At 49.8% G+C, this 16,793-nt stretch overlaps 1 protein-coding gene across 1 annotated transcript in view; it reads left to right on the top strand.

Annotated features, from left to right (window-relative positions):
- Positions 1-16,793, top strand: part of ANKH (ANKH inorganic pyrophosphate transport regulator) — a 129,914-nt gene that overhangs the window by 93,649 nt on the left and 19,472 nt on the right. Inside the window, exons 6-8 of the mRNA XM_026506712.4 lie at positions 1,212-1,346; positions 3,381-3,473; positions 8,461-8,556. Coding sequence (XP_026362497.1) covers positions 1,212-1,346; positions 3,381-3,473; positions 8,461-8,556 — 324 coding nt within the window. The remainder of the gene's footprint in view (positions 1-1,211; positions 1,347-3,380; positions 3,474-8,460; positions 8,557-16,793) is intronic.

The following is a 16,793-nucleotide window of genomic DNA, read 5'->3' as shown; positions in this document are numbered from 1 at the left end:
ACCCCGAGACGGCACGCAGATCGGCCGTGCGAATACACGAGCCTCGAAGCTCAGAGAAGGAGGCAGTGATGGGGCCTGAGAAGGTCCCCCTGCCTCCCGGAAGGCCGCGGAGCTTGGCCTGTGCCTCCAAAATGGATTCAGATCCTAGGAGAATATAATCCCCCACGAGCGGCCCGGCACTTTCTCATCCTAAGTGCAAACAGTACCTGACATGTACGTGCTACTCTTGCCCACCCTTCGGTTCCAGACATCCCTGGGCTTGGTTTCCATCGAGCTGTGAGGCCGATATCCACGCTTCCGCGTAGCCCCAAATAAATCCCCGCTCTCCACCCTCTGCTCCCGCCCTTGACCACAGGTGACTCTTGGCGCGTCAGAACAATAATTGTATTGACCACTTACCTCGAGCTGAGGGCAGGCCGTCGATAAAATCTGATGTAGTTGTTTCCATCACTAGGACAACTGCACCAAATTGGTCTTGATGGTAGCAATGCATCTGTGACCACTGAGCCCCCGGCAAGGGGAATGAAAGCGGCTGGCACGGTTCCACGACGTAACTCGTAACCTCCGACGGATCCAAACCAGAGTCCAATCATAAAAGCCAGGCTGGAGAGATTGCACACCTCTTTGCTTTGTCGTATTCTGAATAAATCACATTCTCTTGACCGTGCTTTTATTTTTATGCTCCTGAACGTTCACGTGACTTCTGTCAGACCTTTGAGAATAAGAACCTTGGTGGTAGATTTATACCCAAATAATTAGGCCCACTTGTGACCTGACTGGTTACAAAAAAAAGTTATAATATTTTTCTCTTTTTACTTCTGAGAGTTAACCTCTTACTGACATGGCTTCTAGCCAGTCAGCTTGGTGATTTAAACAAAAACCAATTTCTAGCCCGTTTCCCAGGCCGTGGAATTGGGTGCTGCCCGGGCTAGAGCTGCCCTGCTTGGAGAACAGTGGTTTGGATCCATCAAACTTAAATGTGGGTTTTGGCTTCACGGTAGCTTGCCAACTGTCTGAGTTAATTTCTAATAACACTGTACGTTTTATTTTAATTCAGATTGGCTTGGCTACAGAGGCTTTTCCTTATATTATTTTTAAGTACAATGAATTGACTCATGATTGACATCGAAAGGAAAAGCTTTGGCTCCGCATTGTTTTTTCTGTTCTGCTTCTAGAGTTTAGTGAATTCTTATCTCCGTTTCTTAACGCAGGGAGATGCAACCATAAGAAAGATGCTGAGCTTTTGGTGGCCTTTGGCCCTCATCTTGGCTACGCAGAGAATCAGTCGGCCGATTGTCAACCTCTTTGTTTCCCGGGACCTCGGTGGCAGTTCTGCAGCTACCGAGGTAGGGCAGTTTCCGGGGATGGGGCACTCGTGGTCACCTTGTGAAGGGTGGGGGTTGCGGGGAGGTGGATGCAGACTTGTTTCCGATTCGTCAGGAGAGCTCGGGCAATTCTGTGGTATCAAATTCGGGGACCCATTCACACTCAGGAGCCATGAGGATCTTAGAATCATGTAACTGTTTACTGTTATGAGTATGGAAGGAGACATCTCCTTCATTCTTCTTGTTGACCAGATCTGAGGCAAGGGCACAAAACTAGCAAGAAGCCGGGCTGGTAGTTGAATCCAGATTTTTCTGACTCCCGCCCAGTGGGCTTTCTGTTTCCCCGTGAAGTCGGTGGCCTCACCGTGGTGGCAGAAGACCACAGACGGTGCCATACAGCCGCTGACGTGACCAGGCCCAGACCGTGAGGCCCAGGGCCCCCATTCTGACCCAGCCCACTCTCACCTGTTCCTGCCCCGCCTTCCCGCACCTACCACGCCCCACCCCCGGCCCATCATGGCTCTGTGTGCTCTTTGGCAATCTGCCCTCCCCCAAATGAGGATCTCCATTATTTACTCACTCACAACTCAAGAAATTTATCTGGAAACTGGCAACCACTCCAAAGAAAGAGTTGAATCACTTTTTCCATCTTTCAATTATGGTATGAACAAATGGAATTATTTCATTTGTCTCCTCCTCCGCTGCCCTCTGGAGACTTGATTCTGTCCCTAGAACTGCTGATCCTTCAGGAAGGCTGGTGGCCGCTCATTAGGGCCTTCTCTTTCCACGTCACCCTTGAATGCGCTGTCAGCCTGTCTCCAGCCTGGGATCTCCTGCCAGTTTCCATGTCCTGGGAAGCAGCTCATGTGGTCTTGGAAAGAGAAGCACATAAATCACAAGCAGGATGCTTTCTCCTGCCTCAGTTTGTTCCTGGATTTTGTGTTGGGATCCCAAAGGTCATCTTGGGTGGCTCTTGTAACCCAACAGCTTTTTTAGGTAACGACATCAGTTTCAGTTGCTCAGGAAAAAAGTATGTGAACCCCATCACTGTGTGCCAGAATTCCACCTTCCCCTTAAAAAAAAAAAAAAAAAAAAAAAAAAAAAAAAAAAACACAAGGTAAAGGATACAGTAGAGCCATTTCTAAAATGACCTCAATGGCATTGAGACACAGCGTGTGGGGTCCAGAGCAGACATTCATTGATCATCTACTCCGTGTCCACCATTTATGCACATTTCGTGGACTCCCAGCAAACCTGTGTGATGGATCTCATTATTCTCATGGTTCTGCCGGAGGAACAGAAAGGCAGGTCTGACGGGGGGTCCCTGCTTCGCACAGCGGGAAGGTGACCAAGGGGAGGTTCGCCTTGGGTCCACCACTCCGCCACACAGCAGTGTCCTCACCTAGCTGGGGACTTACCTCACGTTCCAGGCATCACTGCGATGTTCATTACAATAGATGAAGCCTGTACTTCTCCTTTCCTAGCTAGAGCTGAACTCTGCCAAAATGTGGGGTTTGATGCTTTGTTTTCATGCTCCTTCCTTTTCATTCACATAAGAAGAAAAGCTCTCATTTTCACAGAAGAACATGTTTGGTTTCCGTAAGAAATATCTAGTTTTCTTAAATTAAAAATCAAAGTTGGGCTAGCCTGGCTGGACAGATTAAAAGTGGGTTGAGTTGGAAGGAGAGCACCGTAAAGCCCCCAACGATGGCACCCTGCCAGCCACCCAGAAGGACAGGATGGAGGCATAGAGGTGGGCCCTGAGCCCACTGTCTGGAGAGCAGAGAGGCCTCACAATCGCATTTCGGGACTCCAGAGTTGGGCTGGACTGGACGGCTCCATTTGGCTCAATGGAAAGAGCATAGATGTTGGTCTGGTGGGCCTGGGTTCAAATCGTAGCTTGTCGAGCCAATGACCAGTGCTTGTCACCCAGTGCGAGTGATCCGTCTGTGGTGGCTGCACTGACGGCAGCTTCCCTCTGCCGTGTGGCAAGAGCAGCCACGGAGATGCTCTCTGGGATGCCGACACTCACTCTGCTGGCTCTTTCTCTTGTAGGCAGTGGCAATCTTGACAGCCACATACCCTGTGGGTCACATGCCATATGGCTGGTTGACGGAAATCCGTGCTGTCTACCCGGCTTTTGACAAGGTGAGAACCCGTACGGCGTGGTGTCTGAAACACTCTTTAAAATTAGCTTTTGATAGACAGGCGTCTCCGCTGAGGAACGCCCTGATATTTCCCGGTCTCACCTCCCTCTGTGAGGTGAACGTGGTGTAGGGGGGGGGTGTCAAACGTAATTGTGGACTATTTCTCTCAGAAAATAACAGAAGTAATTAAGCTTACCTTGATGCTAATTCTCTAATGTCCTCCAAACTATGGTCACTTTTCGGTTATTTCTATTGAGAAATTATTGAATTTTTTGCAAAGGGAAAATATATTCTCAAAAAAGTTTATTACATTGGATTTTGTCTCTGTGGCTTTTTTTTTTTTTTTAATTAAACGAACGCTTTGCTGACCTCATAGCAGATGTGAAGGTACAGACAGGATTGTGCATTTGAGCTCGTAAGCTTCTGGATGGATCTCTTAAAGCGTACTCAGGGCCCATGCACCCCGAAGCTGTCCGTGCAGCCGGCCTGGGTCCAGGTTGCGGGGGACTTATTCCGGCTGAACTCCTCTGTTAACGGCAGCTCTGTCCTCCCGCCTCGGCTCACGCAGCCTAGGCAGGCACACGACCCTTCAGACTTGTAGCCTGTGGCTGGGTCCGGACTGTCCTACCAGTCATTGAATTGATGTCTAGTTCATTAACACTTAATGACTTGAACCTGTAGACATTTATAGCAAAACATAACCCCCAAACATAGTATACAATTTTTTAAAAGATTTATTTGCTTATTTTAGAGAGAGAGAGAAAGCAAGCAGGGGGCAGAGGGAGAAGGAGAGAGAAACTCAAGCAGACTCTGTGCTGAGCACAGAGCCCAACACGGGCTTGAATTCACAAGCCTGAGATCACGACCAGAGCCAAAACCAAGTCGGACGCTTGACCGACTGTGCCACCCGGCACCCCTATACAATGTTTTACAATGAAAAATAGGGGGGAGACTGGGTGGCTCAGTTGGTTAAGCATCTGCCTTTGGTTCAGGTCATGATCTCAGGATCCTGGGATCGAGTCCCGCATGGGGCTCCCTGCTCAGCGGACAGTCTATTTCTCCCTCTCCCGCTGCCCCTCCCCGCTGCTTGTGCGCGCTCTCTCTCTCTCTCTCAAATAAATAAATAAATAAAATCTTTTAAAAAATGAAATGAAAAATAGGAAAGAAGCCCATAACCTACCTGCACTTGTACTTGTAACAGCAACTCTTTTGCCTTGAATTTCTCTAGAACCAGCTCAGAGCCATTGCTGATATCATTTTATCTGATCCCAACAAGAGCCCTGGGATATGAGGAGAGGAGGCCTCTTTGCTAGGGACCCCAGCAGATGAGCTCTGGCAGCTCGGGCAGTGTGGGTTCTGGCTGGTTCAGGCTGGCCTCCCTCCTCCCTGTCCCCACTCCCACACACTCCCAGACTCGCATGGGCCTAGGAAAGCCTGGGAAGGCACACAAAGCAAGGCCCGGCCACAGGCTGTAAGCTTAGCTCTCTCTTCCACATAGCCTCCAGCTTCTCAAATGTGTGGCTGTTTATGGGCTTCTGGAGGGGGCACGACCTGTGGAGTGGAGCCCCAGAAAGGTTTCCACTCCATCTCGCACCCTGACCCAGAGCACTCCCCAGGCGTCTCAGACAGGGATGAAGTGGGGTGCAGGCTCAAGTCTGGAAAGACAGCATCCACTCTGAGTCTTCCTCCTTCTTGTGGTCCACCAGCGGACTCGTGCACCCATTCACCCACCCACCCACACACACACACACCTCTGTTCACATGTCCCCATCCGTGATGCCCTTCTACACTGCACAGCCCCCACGCTGCTCTTCCTGTCACTGTCACCTGCCGCTCGTCCCAGCCCACACTCACCTGTGAATGGCAGCTCACTTTTTAGGGGTTCCTACCATGCTGCCTACCATGACATAAGAGCCGTGGCGTTGCCCAGGGCTCTTGCTGGTGGTGGAACTTCCCCAATAGACTATTAGTTGGACCCACTACCTATTTCAAACGCCAGCGTCTTGCAACATCAGGAAGCAGAGCGTCTCCTAAAAAATGCTCAGGCCGTTGAGAGCAAACTTTGAGAAGGTGTGAGTGGCTCGCCGGAGATTTTTCTCCTTGCAGTCCTTGTTTGCCTCAGTTTAATCCAATCTGTTGACAGGCATCGCTGTTTTCCTTTTAAAGAACAGGCGTATAGAAGTAAATCCTAGAGGGGCGCCTGGGTGGCACAGCGGTTAAGCATCTGCCTTCGGCTCAGGGCGTGATCCCGGCATTGTGGGATCAAGCCCCACATCAGGCTCTTCCTCTATGAGCCTGCTTCTTCCTCTCCCACTCCCCCTGCTTGTGTTCCCTCTCTCGCTGGCTGTCTCTATCTCTGTCGAATAAATAAATAAAATCTTTAAAAAAAAAAAAGAAGTAAATCCTAGAAAACCAAGATGAATATAAGTCTTCTTCCTAAATTTCTGGCTTTTGGAGAATCAGATTATATAATAAAACTTGATGAGAACAGCAGGTACTAAAGTTTTAGAACGTCCTGGCTGGGAGAGTCTCATCTGGAATTTTTTTGGCTACCTTGAAACAGTAGAACTTCACCCTGCAGCACTGTACAGTTGCACTAGCAGCATCCAAGAAAAACCAGGTTTTGTTCGTGATCACAGAGGTTAGGTGCTATGAAAAAGTCCCTTGAACGAGCGTACCCCTGGCCAGCAGCTGGAGTTACTCAGAATCCTTTTGGAGCCTCCCTCATTGTTTCCAGGCATTCCAGGGAGCTCCTCCAAGCCGTCCGTGTGAATGGCATCTATTCACCCAAATCTGAGACACCTCTGTGTGGACTTGCAGAATTTGCTGCATTGACAGTTGAAATCCTTAGGCTCTTTGTGCGTTCCAGAATAAGGGATTTAACATTTCTTGCATAACTCTTGATGGCTCTCACTAAATATCAGCTGGGAGCGTTTTCCACTCGTACAAAATCTCTCCAGTGTTCAGTTATCATCTGTGAAAGGGTCTGTTTCTAGGCAGATTGGGCAAACAAGCCAAACACAGATGCCAGTCTAATGATACGGGCAAGTTTATTCCAACCCTGCTGGCAGAAATCTGTGCTCTTTCAAAGCACACCTGAAGGCTCTCTGGCGCCCTGCTGTCCCACCACGGGTGACACAGGTGACGTGCCGCTGTCCCACCATGAGTGACATGAATGCTTTGAGGTTGCCTGATTCTTTGGGGTGAGCCCACCCGGGCACCTCTCTCGCAGATCCCCTGGGGCACCAGAGATGGAGAGAGCCACCCACTGTGACTTGCACTTTGCTGTAGCAGCAATCTGTTATTCAGAACCATGAGAGGCTGTGGACTCTGGGAAACAAACTGAGGGCTTCAGAGGGGAGGGGCTGGGGGATTGGGATAGGCCCGCGATGGGTATTAAGGAGGGCACATATTGCATGGTGCACTGGGTGTTATATGCAAATAATGAATCATGGAACATTGCATCAAAAACTGGGGATGTACTGTATGGTGACTAATATAACAAAATAAAAATTATAAAAATAAAATCTGTTATTCAGAAAAGCAGTTCTACTTTAGAGGCTGGAAATTAGGAAAACATAGACTCAATCAAAGGTTTGTGCTGGCGGCATCTCGGGGAAAGGAATTGAGAGATCGCCACAGCCTCCAAAGTAAAGGAACCATCAAAAGCTCTTTTCCAAGTGGAACCTGTCCTCACTGTGCCCGTGTGTCCTTCGTTCAGCTAGAGCGAGCCAGGTGCTCAGGGCTGCTTCCGTCGGTCACCCCTGGGACTGACTGGATCCGTACGGAGGTGGGGAAGGGGGGTGGTCTTTTCTTCACTGATTTTCATGATGAGGGGCCATGCACTAGTTTGATCAACTGATGGGTGTGCTTAGCAGTGGCCCTGGGATGGTCTCAGGAAGCCTCGGGAATATGCAAGAGGACATTGGAGCTGTCTGCACTCTTTGCTTAAAATTAAGTTTAACAGAGATGGGCACCTTCTCTACTCAAGAAGGATGGTGCTAAGTTGCAGGAGTGAAAGAGTAGGGTGAAGTACACAGCCCTTTACCTCAGAGAGCCAGTGCCCACCTCACACACTTCCATGCATACCCCCTGAATACATACCCACCTCCGGAGAGCTCTAGGGTCACCCAGCATCCCAGGAAGGGGAGCTCCAGGGCAGTCTGGAGTAGAAGATCAGAGAGGCTGTAAGAAACAGATGGGCTGGGGCGCCTGGGTGGCTCAGTCGTTAAGCGTCTGCCTTCGGCTCAGGGCGTGATCCCAGAATCCTGGGATCGAGCCCCACATCGGGCTCCCTGCCCCGCTGGGAGCCTGCTTCTTCCTCTCCCACTCCCCCAGCTTGTGTTGCCTCTCTCGCTGGCTGTCTCTCTCTCTCTGTGAAAGAAATAAAGAAAGAAAGAAAGAAAGAAAGAAAGAAAGAAAGAAAGAAAGAAAGAAAAGGAAGGAAGAAAGAGAGAGAGAGGAAGAGAGAAACAGGCTGTGCCAGTGACATCCACTGAAGAGGGGTTTTGAAAATCAGAAGATCCAACAGGACAAGGAGGAACAAAAGCACAGAAACAGGAAAACACCAAGGATGTTAGGGAACAGCAAGAGCTTCTGTCTGGAATATGAATGGGGAAGTCGGAGTCAGGGCAAGCAGGGCTGAGAATGCCCACTCGAGCTTCCGGGCCACTAGTGGGGAGGACAGGGCCCCAAAGGTCACTGAGCAGGGCTGCGGCTTCAAGGAGATGCCAGGTGACCAGCAGGGGCCACACTAGGACTAGGCGGGGGAGGGGGGGCTGCCCAGTGTTCCATCTGCAACTCACTCTCGTTCGTGTTCACGTCCAGCCACCTGACAGCTGTCTAAGAGAAACAAAGTAACAGCCGTCTTCCCAGCTGTCAGGTGACATCTGTACTTCAGACACATCAGATAAAACCGAAACAAGACGCTCTTTAAGCGGCATGTGCGATCAGCCAAGGATAACCACTGTCCTCCTCTTTTCCCCTAGAATAACCCCAGCAACAAACTGGTGAGCACAAGCAACACCGTGACCGCAGCCCACATCAAGAAGTTCACGTTTGTCTGCATGGCCTTATCACTCACGGTAAGGAGAGAGACCGCAGCACGGTGCGTGGGTTTTGCAAAGCGGGCACTGGCCATTTTAAAGGGGGGAGTGTTGTATTCCATCCCGCGATGTTATACGAAATGAATTAACCACCCAAAATACGAACAGTACCCCTTAGGAGGTCGTTGAATCTAGGAATAAAGGGTAGACCTCTGGCATTTCCAGGGACCTCTGACACGCTGAAGAAAGGCAGACTTTGCCTTTCATTTTAATAACACTCTTGTCTTACCGAGTAACTTCTGACCTCATTTTAAACATCCAGGGTCAAGTGTATAAACATCCCTGTCGGTCTCCAAATTTAGTTGGTGTTCCTTCAGTTACCCCAGTAAAAGTTCCTTTCCCAGTACACTTACGCTGCTGCCGTGTCCTGTCTGCTTGCCCATCGTTCGGTACGTACTTAGCCCAGGCCCTGCGTCCCCCGCGAGGATGCAGCTGTGGACCTCCGCAGATGGCACCGTGCTCTGTGCACAGCCTAAGTGACAACACCATCCTCCCTCCGTCAGCCCCCGTGGGTGATTTCAATGTAGAAGATACTGTTCAAAAAACATGGGAAAAATATGTACGTGGTCTATAACCCAAAACACATGGTATATAGTTTAAGGTTGTTTATAATAACAAAAAAAAACACATTTATAAACAAACTTGCATTGTAGACGATGCCCTTTGAGTTCTAAAGATGGAGATGACAAAGAGGTCAAAAGAAATGTAGGTTTTTGGTTTTTTTAAGATTTTGTTTATTTAGAGTGCGCTGGATTGTGGGGGGGAGGCAGAGAGAGAAAATCCCAAGCAGACTCCTGCTGAGCGCGGCATCAGACCAGGCAGGGCTCGATCTCATGACCTTGAGATCATGACCTGAGGCAAAATCAAGAGTCGGACACCCAACCAACTGAGCGACCCAGGCGCCTGGAAATGCGGGTCTTTTGAACTCCGTTCAGTTTTCCTTGTTTGTTGTTGTGGCATCACATTTCCTAGTAAGTCCTGTAGAAATTCTCTGTGTGTAAAGTACAAGTGTGTTCCAGAAATGCCGGGGGTGCGCAGCTCTCATCATCGGGGCAGAAGGGCTGGTTACACTGATGAGAGGCTCTCGGGAGCTCTAGCCCCTCTTCCTGTCATCACAAGAACCATTGGCTTGATGAGCCCTGGGAGTGGTCCTTAAAATCGAGCCCCCCACACATTTTAAACCTTCAGTGGCTATTTTCTCAAAGCCCACAGCTTCATCTTTGGTCCGCGGATCCCACACCTGAATAGGTTGTAACAAGGGCCACGCGAGGCTGATAGCCTGTCACATCGCGCATCGTAACCTTGTGTCCTCAGCGGCCCCTTTGCCACAGCCTGCCCCTCCCTCCAGTCCATCCCTCCTGACACTGGGGGAGGGGCGCGGGGAGGGGCGTCAGGAGCATCTTCCGGTGTCCCATCACCCAGGAGGAATCTCCGATAAGGCGCCTGTGTAGTCGGGACAGGTTACCCCAGGCAACCTTGCTCCCCTATTTGTGTTATTTCTCTATGGTGTGCAAGTTTTTCCATAGTTCCCTAAAATATTAGGAAAACAGTGAGCAGCCTTGAAACTGTTTAAAAGAGTATTTTAGAAAAAGCCGAGAAGGTTTCTATTCCAGGAACAGACCTCAGCTTTTGGAGACGATGGGAAATGATTGGAAGTCAAAAGTTGAGCCCAATCAGACGCCAGGTTCTGAGACCTGGGCCTCATCCCTCACTGAACGCCAGAAGCCTGTGGTTGCCACTGGCTCTGCGATCCAGGTCTGACCTTCTCTGTCTCTGCTCCCTCTAGTGAAACATCTTCCCCTGGCTCCAGTTGAGTTGGACGGAGGACTTCGCCAGCTTGGTTTAAGGCTATTCCTTCTCTCGGTCGCTGCACGGCCAATAATCTGCCCCTCTGAGACAAGCAACTGGTTTGCTTTGAAGTGGTGATGATTTAGAAAAATGCTTAGATTTCCCATGTAAAGATTTTATTTATTTCATTATTCTAATCCCATCCTCCTTCCTGTAAGTGGAATACGTCAGGGTAGATTTTCCCCATAGAAATGGAGACTCAGACTCCTTCACTGGGAGGAAACTTGGAGACAACCAAGTCAAAACCCTTCGTTTCTTCGGAAGGGAAAGGACTCGGAGAGGATCGGTGACTCGCCCGGTCTCCTGTAATAGAACCAGCCGGAAGCCAGCCTTGCAGGCCCACTCTCCAGGCCCTTTTGTCCAAATTGTGAAGCTTCCAGGGAGTAGCAACAGCTGTCTGGCCCTGAACCTCCAGACGTGGGCACCATGCTTGAAATGGCTGTTTCTTTAACACTAAAAACAATAGTATTTGAGTTTGCAGCTGATGAAGTGTCTCACGTACCTTATCCTTACAACAGTTCAGTCAGTCCAACATCTTGGCTACAGGAATTGTCCTTAAAAAGACATAGGAAAAAAGTAAGCAAGTTTTTTTTTAAAGATTTTATTTATTTGAGAGAGAGAGGGGGCAGGGGGAGGGGCAGAGGGAGAGAGAGAAGCAGACTCCACACTGAGCAGGGAGCCTGACTCTCGGCTCCAACCCAGGACCTGGGATCATGACCTGAGCTGAAGGCAGACACTTCACCGGCTGAGCCACCCAGACGCCCCCATAAGCGACTTTTTAAATTGAAATATAAGTGACTCACATGTTACGTTAGCTTCAGGTGCAGGATTTGTTTCAGGTTTTTCTTTCCTAAATTAAATGTTAAGCTGTCACTGTAATGTGTACATTCCTTTTTGTAGCACTTTCCATACTTAGTCTTCGCATTTGTTGCTCCGCGTAGGCCCCAAAGTGCCCAAGTCAGGGTGTGTGACGTAGCCCCCTTCTACCCCCAGGGCCGCGCATCCTGTCCGACACAGAAGGTGCACAGCAAGCCTTAACCCTGAGTCAAAGCTACCAATGGCACCCGCCCTGGTGAACAACAGTCTCCTTATTTATACCCAGCTTATTCTACTTTTAAAGCTTTTAAGAGGCCCTTTCCTCTCAAGTCCATTTTTGTTTTTTTAACTTTGAAACTTCTTAGCGTCGGGGAATTAATGTAGCAGAGGCCATTGAAACACTCAAGAGCAGCACGCGTTGTGTTTATTCCAGTGGATGATATTACATACTAACTCTGAGCTTGCGGATGGTTCCAGAACTTTCTGTGCATCACCTAGCATTAGAGCACTTTCCAGAGCTCCGCTTCCTTGGGCTCACTAGCTCTTCTCCTTGGGTCTTTGAGAAGAGCTGAACCCACAGATTCCATAGACACTCGGTGACCCAGAGATGCTGACTGCTTTTTGAGAGAAAATGTGTACTGTCTAGAACAAAAAAAAAAAATCCATCTTTCCATCAGAATGGGCTCACTCTTCAGACCCTGACATTTTGGGGGTCAACATCTGCCTTGGCCGGTGAAAAATACGGCTGTGTCACTTTTGACAGTTAATAAGAGACTAATATTTCAGTGTGCTACAGTGCACGTAGTCATTCACGCCCTAGTACAGATTTTCAATGCAAATTCAGAGTATCTATCCTACTCCAACAGTGGGTTTGTCTTCATGCTCTTATCCAGGAGCTTGCCTTCAAGAAAGGCATCAAATGTCCATAAAGGTGGACGGAGGAGGTGGGAAGAGTGGAAAAGGACAAGTGTTCTGGAAGCCTTTTCCTTTCAGTCTCTCAGAGCTGTCTTCAGGAAGAAGGGCTGATGGGTGCCATTCGATGGCAGGGAGTGTGAGGAAAGGGGGAGCTTTAGTCCATCGAAAAGATGAGCTGCAGAATGGTAGAACTGTCAGATCAAAAGGGATCCCCTCGGTGGCAGCAAAGGGGCAGACATGATGCAAACGTGTTAGCAAGGTAACTGCGGACTCCCAAGCCGCTGTTTGGGGTAAAGGAACACATGGTTTGAAAACATACGCAGTTTAGGTCGATTTGGAAGAACGGCTTCGGATAGTGTGCTGCATTGCGAGAGCTTGTGGCGTGGCAGCCCCACAGAGGAGGGGACACGGCAGAGCAGCCTTCAGCCACGCCAGCGGCAGGGCTGCCAACAGCAAGGCTGAGCTGGTGCTGGGGTCCAAGCAAACGGCCGTGGTCTCCATCGCTTATGTGACTGACTGTGAAGCCCAGGGATAATCACTGTGTCCTAAAGCCTGACAACTGTGGGGAACACAGCTGAAGGTGGTGGTGACGAGCTTGCAGTCAGGACGTAGGGACAGCGTTCCTTCCTCTTGGGGAAAGGCACTGGTAATACCAAACTTGCAGAAACTCAGCCTCTCGTTAGCCCCTCTAGATTTACCGTGATTCCTTCATGGATTCTAGATTTGGGGGTAAAATAGGAACCACTAACCAGGGGAGGATGTGTCTTCTCAACAGTCCTTTTGATGAGAAAGAAGTGTCCCAAGAAGATAATGGACCTTCGATGGCTGGGTGCTAGGCCAGTCTGGTGAAGCCAATGGATTGGCTTGCTAAATTTACCAAATTGCCAATCTACCCAAACATTTTGTTCAACTATTTCTAAAGTTCATTGCAAATCAAATTAGACGGGGAAGTCTTAACATCTTTGTGTGATTTTAGTTGACCAATTTCTATTTTGACTTCACAATAGCATTTTAAGAACATTTGGTATTTTCTTAAGCTCCTTTCTGCTCTAGTTTTGGGGAGCTGGTGCCAAGAGGGCGGCCTCTCTGCTGCAAGAGAGTTGGAGAAGAATCCATGCAAAGCACAGGCTTGGCTGCTGATGAGGCCTCCCCAGCCCCCTTTTTACAAAATGGAAATGGGCATCTGTCCAGATGGATCTTGGCAGGCAGAGCTAGCAGGGTACTTTTATGCAGTGAACAACCTACACAGTCATACCCAGCATCCCTTGAACCTAGAGAAAGACAGGAGGGGAAGATGGAGGAGTGCAGGTCAGAAGGAGAAGGGGGAGAGACTATGTGGGTCAAAAAAAGAATGGAGAGGTTGACAGTCAGGGAAAAATGGAGCAGAGGCAGAGGTGGAGGACACAGAGAGGTAGGGAGAATATGAAGGCCCCAGAGACCCCTGGAGCCCCCACAGCCCTCCAGGGCCTTGCCAATCCAAATTGCTATAAATTTTAGAAGTGTTAAAAAGACAAGTTTTTAAGAAATCAGTGAATTGGACAGATTGTCAGTTGGCCAACTAGACTATTCCACCGGTTGGTTTTTGGTGAACTGGCCTATTTCAGGAAGGCAGGTGTGGAGTGAGAGTCTCCCCAGGCTTCTCCAGAGTTGGCATTGGGCCCCCAGATTCAGATCCTGCTGAGGTGTCCTGGGACTGTGCTGGCGTCGCCAGAGTATCTCCCACTGGCCTCCCTCGTCTTCAACAAACAGAGGCTGCTTGATTGGGTGTGTGCGCGTGTGTGTGCGTGTGTATGTGTGCATGTGTGCGCGTGTGCGCGTGTGTGCACGTGCGTGTGGTGCGTGTGTGTGCGTGCATGTGTGTGTGCGCGTGTGTGCATGTGTGTGTGTGCGTGCACGTGTGTGCGTCCGGGTGCATGTGGGTGTGTGCGTGTGTGCGTGCATGTGTGTGTGCATGTGTGTGTGCGTGCGCGTGTGTGCGTCCGGGTGCGTGTGGGTATGTGCGCGTGTGTGTGCATGTGTGTGCATGTGTGTGCGTGCATGTGTGTGCGTGCATGTGTGTGTGTGTGCATGTGTGGTGCGTGTGTGTGCACGAACGCTGCCGTCACTTAACTTGGAGAGAGAAGGCTGCCTCCAGGTACCAGCAGATGACAGTGCCTCACACAATAGAGTCCCAAGGGTACCTGAGGCCAGGGGTTGTTACTACTGAAAAATCTGGTTCTTTCTAAAAAGTTAAAATAGATTTTTTACTCCAGATCCTCCTGAGCTTTGCTTTTTGACTTCAATGGGTGGTACAAAGGGAAAGCGTAAATCTGCCCTCAACCCTGAATCGTCTGTCCCGATCTCTTACGACTTGAATTATGTCCACCTAAGATTGCTATAATGAGGTCCTACCCCCCAGTCCCTCAGTGGAAATAGGTCTTTGGAAATAGGGTTAAGATGCGGTCCTGGTAGGTGAATAAAGGGGGGACAGGGCCTAATTCAGTAGGACTGCTTGTCTGACCCGAGGGGAAATCCAGACCATGTGGTGCCGCCAGCAGCGAGGACAGGCCTGGAGCCGACCGTCCCCAGAGGCTGCAGAGGGAGCTCGGCACCGCCCACCCCTTGCTGCTGGACTCCAGGCCTGGGAGGCCAGAGCCTTGAGCTGCCCTAAGCCTTCCGGTTTGGGCCCTCACACACTCACACCCCCATTGTTTCTGAAAGAAAGAATCCTCCTGGGGTCACTTAAGGCCACATGGATTGATCGGCCAAACGTAACGATTCTGTTACTTGTTTGCTTTTTAATTTCCCCACTTGCTGTTTCCGTAAGACGTCTCTATTCTTTTATTTCCAGATGCTCCATGTAAGAATCCGAGGAGCGGATTTGCTTAGAAATATTTTTCATGGGTACAGGACTGTTCCCAGATTGATGTGATTCATTATATCTCTGCTGACGTGTGTTTTTGGGGTTTTGAGGGTGGGGTGGTATTGGCATCGTAGCATCCAACAGAAGCGATTGTGTTAGATTTAAGTGACTTTGCTCTTCGTCTTTGCTCTGCTTTCCACTAATTGAATAACCTCACGCATCTGAACCAGGCCCACTGTCACTAACACTGAAAAGCCAAAACACTTTCCCAATTTTCAGGGAACAAATTCAGTTGTTCATATTTTATCCAATTGTATTTATACCCCCAAATTTTCTCAGAACCTTGTACTTCTACTTCTTCCCCCTTGGACCCTATAAATGGTACCTGATTTGGCACAAAATGATCCAAATTAGTTTCAGTTTACCGTATCAGTACACACCTGTGTTCTGCAGAGAGCAGGTGCCGGTGAGACCCCGTAGTCCCCCCCACCGGGGCCTCTGCAGAGTCCCCATCGGCCCGGCAATGCTGCATGTGCCCAGTGCTGCCGGCCGACCCCCCTCTCCCCCGGGGTGGTTCCCAGGCTCCCCCGAGGCTCTCCTGGTACAAAAACAGGTTGATCAGAAATGACAGTCTCGAACTGTTGCCCCAGCCATGGCAAAGTAACCTGCATCGACTTTCAGGAGCCCTATTTTATGACTCTCTGTGGCTCTTTTTGTAAGTGATTTTTATTAGTCTCCGCTTAAAGACAGAACCAGTGTGGAGAGCATTTTGCTTCGTCTCCAGTGGGCACGTGACAGGGTGCAGGACTGAGGCGTCACTCGATGGCGCGTGTAGACCAGAGCCTCCCAACAACAGTTCACAATAAGATGCATGGACAGAATGAGGCTGACGTCCGCGACTTCTCGGTTTTGTGATTTCAGCCCGCGCTCACACACCCCCAGGTGCGTGGGGCTCTGGACGCGTGCACGCTCCTGCTGGCCCGAAACTCTCGGTGTCCTCTTGCTCTATACTGGTAGGGTGCGTAGGGAGTCTGCAAAGCCCATGGAAAATATCTCCGTGATCTCAAAGAACACCTCGTAGATGTACGGACATCAAGCAGTGAGTGCAACAAGCACATCAAGGACCTTAAACACTAATTCGTATGCTAAGTGGTCATTTTGTGTGCTTAATGAAGCCGGAGACCACTGGACCCAGGAACAGAGGAGAACAGTCAAAAAACACTCAGGTCACACAGGTATTGCCTCTCCCTGCGCGTAGGTGTCCCCTGCCCCTGGAGGTGGACTTGGAAAGTGACCTGGAAAGTAAAGTCACTTTCGACTAATGATGGACGACCTTTGTTGAAAACCTTCTGTATTTTCTCTGAAAGGATGTCTTACTGCCTTTCCAGATCTAGGTCAGACACAGGGAAGCGTGCACGACTGAATGGCGCCCCAAGATTATTCTCCGCGTCCTTTCATACGTACCTTCTGAGCCCGGGGCAGCCCTCAGAGAAGCACCATGTGATGCTAGGGAAAAGCTCATGTGGCAAATGCTAGTGTCTGGAAAGCTCCTCAGCATAGATCAGGTGCCAGGTGGCTTTCAGGGGCTTGTCTTTCATCCTCCCTGAGAGATGGCTCTTAACCGATGTGGCTTGGAGAACGGATTGGCCCTCACCAAGACAAAATAAAACCATCATGCACACGCCAGAGCCGGCGCCTCGGCCCTGGAGACCGTCTCAGAGGCAGGGCTGCACGTCGCACCAAATGGCCCTGGGGCGAAGGGAGAGGGATTTACCTCCAGTGTGAATTCAGTGCC

The sequence above is a fragment of the Ursus arctos genome, unplaced genomic scaffold (assembly GCF_023065955.2).
Source record: "Ursus arctos isolate Adak ecotype North America unplaced genomic scaffold, UrsArc2.0 scaffold_15, whole genome shotgun sequence".
Lineage (NCBI taxonomy): Eukaryota > Metazoa > Chordata > Mammalia > Carnivora > Ursidae > Ursus > Ursus arctos.
Note: the sequence above shows the minus strand (reverse complement) of the source record. Positions and strands in the feature narration are given on the sequence as shown.